General features: G+C 52.2%; 1 protein-coding gene across 1 annotated transcript; it reads right to left on the bottom strand.

Annotated features, from left to right (window-relative positions):
- Positions 1 to 356: 356 nt before the first annotated feature.
- Positions 357 to 1488, bottom strand: LOC105854175 (cytochrome c oxidase subunit 7A1, mitochondrial). The gene is made up of 3 exons (XM_012730569.1): positions 1367 to 1488; positions 652 to 738; positions 357 to 533 (listed from the first exon to the last, which is right to left on the bottom strand). Exons 1-3 carry the CDS (start codon positions 1379 to 1381, stop codon positions 372 to 374), a joined length of 264 nt encoding a protein of 87 aa, XP_012586023.1. The 5' UTR covers positions 1382 to 1488; the 3' UTR covers positions 357 to 371.
- Between the last annotated feature and the right edge of the window lie 1164 nt (positions 1489 to 2652).

Below are 2652 nucleotides of genomic sequence, written 5' to 3' on the forward strand. Positions count from 1 at the left end.
GGAATGTGGGGAATACAGAATGAGACCCTCACATTCGCCCTGGTCCCCACCTTGAGCTTTTAAGCCCTTGTACACACTCCCAGTCACCAGCCTAGGTTCCAGCCCAGTGCAGGCTCCGGCTCCCGTCCCAAAGTGCACTTCAGGTGAGGACTCCTTGCTCCTTGAACCAGGCCAGGTTGGGAGAGTTTTCTCCAACTCCTGCCTGGGTCCCAGGCCCATCCTGGCCCAGCCCCCCATCTTAGGACAGGAGCCCAAGCCCAAGGTACTCCTTTACTATATGGTAGCCAGGCCTCCAGTGTGTTCCCCAAACCTGGCTGGCCCAAACCCCAACTCCCTCCTAGACCCCAGCTCAGATTCCACTTAGTTCTCTGTCACTCAGTGGTCTCCCTAAAACTGAGCCTGGAACAGCTCCAGTTTCGCTCCCCTTTCATTCCCGCCCGATACTCACCCCCAGTAACCAGAGCCATCGTCAGCCGGTACAAGATGTTGTCGGCTCCCCCGCCCTTCAAGTGCACTGGAAGGTCATTGTCCGCCTAGGTGTGGGGAACCTCAGATGAGAAATGAAAAAAAAAAAAAAAGGCGCGCGGGCTGCTAGGTAGAGGGCATTCCCCGCCTCCGCCCAGCTACCTGGGCGCCCCCAGCCCCGCCCACCTGGAAGAGCTTCTGTTTCTCCGCCACTCTGTTCGCCATGTGGGTGCGGGAGGTCGAGCTGAAGGCACGAAACAGTGCCTGGGAGACCTGAGGAGAGAGGGAGGTTAGAGAGTGGGGGGCACTAGAGGGGAGTCCCGAAGTGGGTTCGGCTGAGGTGTGCGTGTTTGGAGAGGGGGTCGGGCTCTCCGAGGCTCTGACGTCGGCGGCCCTGCCCCTCCGGGGCGTCTCGAAGGCAATGCTGGGGCAGCCCGGGTCGGGCAGGGGGTCCTGTCACCGAAGACCCAGAAGGGGCCCCGCGCCGGGCGGGTCTGGCTTGGAGGTTAGCAGGCTGCCTGGAGGAGAAGCGGGCCCGGAAGCGAGCCTCCTGCTCGGCACGGCCACGTCCGCCGGGCTCTAAGGGAGGGTTTTCCGGACTAACGGGGCCAGCCCCGGTCCCGGGAATGTCGGGGCTGGATCGGGAATTCCTAGGGGGCCCCAGGGGGAGGACATGGGGTGTAAAGTTCCCAGTGCCTACGTTCTGAGTGCTAAGGGAGCCCTGGAAAAAGCGAGGCGCGGCTCTGGGCTCAGGAGCCCCGGGCTGTTAAGGAGGGCGTCCTGAACCCCAGGAGGCTCACGTTCCACGCCCCCGCTCCCGGGATGTTTCCGGGGAGAGAATCTCGTATTGGGGCGAGGACTTCCGGGTGGAAACCCCGGCCTGGTCAGTGGGGGCCCTCACCCGCTGGACCCTCATTCTGCGTCCTCCTCTTCGGCCGGAGTCGCCTGCCCTCTCCGCCCAAGGGCACGCAGTGACCTGCCCTACCCGGGAACTCCTGGCTCCGCCCCGGACGCGCGGATCCCGGACCCGATGCGGGAGCCGGCGAATCCCGCCCCCAGGTACCGATTCGTCCAACCCCCGCGCGGGGAACCCGGTGCCAAAAAGCAAATGGTTGGAGCAGCCGTCTGTTACCCGTCTAGGAAATTCTATTGGTCCAAGTGGAAGGAAGGCGGTACCTACCGACCTAGGTACTGAGGCGCTGGAGACCGCAGGGAAAACGGGTCCCTGGTCTCTGCGGTTTCCGCACATCCAGTGGTCTGCTGAGCCTGGGTTTCCGAATCTGTAACGCGGAGGCTAAGTCAAGATCTTCGTCAGAGGTTTGTTGAGAGCATTATGTTAGCTAATGTGAGAGCATACATGAACTAACAGTTAATGCAGCTTTTTGGTTATTATTTTCTAGCGATGAAATTCGTGGAGCAGATGTTAGTTATTATTATGTTTGTATTTTGTTTTATGCCGGTAAATTTCAAACATAAAAAAAAAAAACAGCAGAAAGTTATCTTGGACCCATTACTTTCCTCAACAGTTATCACTATTGTTGTGTTTTCAAGCATCTTCTCAAAAAAAGTTACTTTAAAGCAAATTCCATCACATATTTAAATATGTGTTTCTAACAGTTAAGGACTTGAAACTGAAAAGCCCAGCAAGCCGCAGTTTTCTAAACCTTATGGTTTAGAAAAATTTATGGGTGGGGAAAGAAGTAATTTAATCTTTTGATTAGCGGGACAATGGGTGAATTTTAAATAAGGTCTGTGAATTGGACAATAACATCAGTGTTCATTTCCTGATTTTGGTGATTTTACTGTGGTTATGTATCATAATGTCCTTGTTTTAGGAAATCCATGCTGCAATATTTGGTAACTTCCTCTAAAATGGTTTAAAAAATTATATATATATGCAACCAGGATTGAGTATAGTTGCCAGAAAAGTTCTAGCAACCAGCGATGATCCTGGCCTAGTCTTAAAAAAGTTTTACAACCTCTTTTAAGAGGGCTTTTATAACTTATTAAATTCCCTTAGCACTTTCAAATTATGCTTGTAAATTTAATATGTTAGAATGCTTCATTTAAGAACTATAGACTAATAGCTGACTCTTTCTTCAATAATTCACAATAAGTTTTAAGAATCTAATTTTTTTTTAATTATTACAAAAGTTTATTTTTACATCATTTTGCACATTTTTTTTT

Source organism: Condylura cristata, unplaced genomic scaffold (assembly GCF_000260355.1).
Source record: "Condylura cristata isolate star-nosed mole 26May11 unplaced genomic scaffold, ConCri1.0 scaffold00028, whole genome shotgun sequence".
Taxonomy (NCBI): Eukaryota; Metazoa; Chordata; class Mammalia; order Eulipotyphla; family Talpidae; genus Condylura; species Condylura cristata.

Coding starts and splice junctions, on each gene's coding strand:
- LOC105854175 (XM_012730569.1), bottom strand. Junction 534..651: donor AGAAACAGAAGCTCTTCCAG/GTGGGCGGGGCT, acceptor CCCCACACCTAG/GCGGACAATGACCTTCCAGT.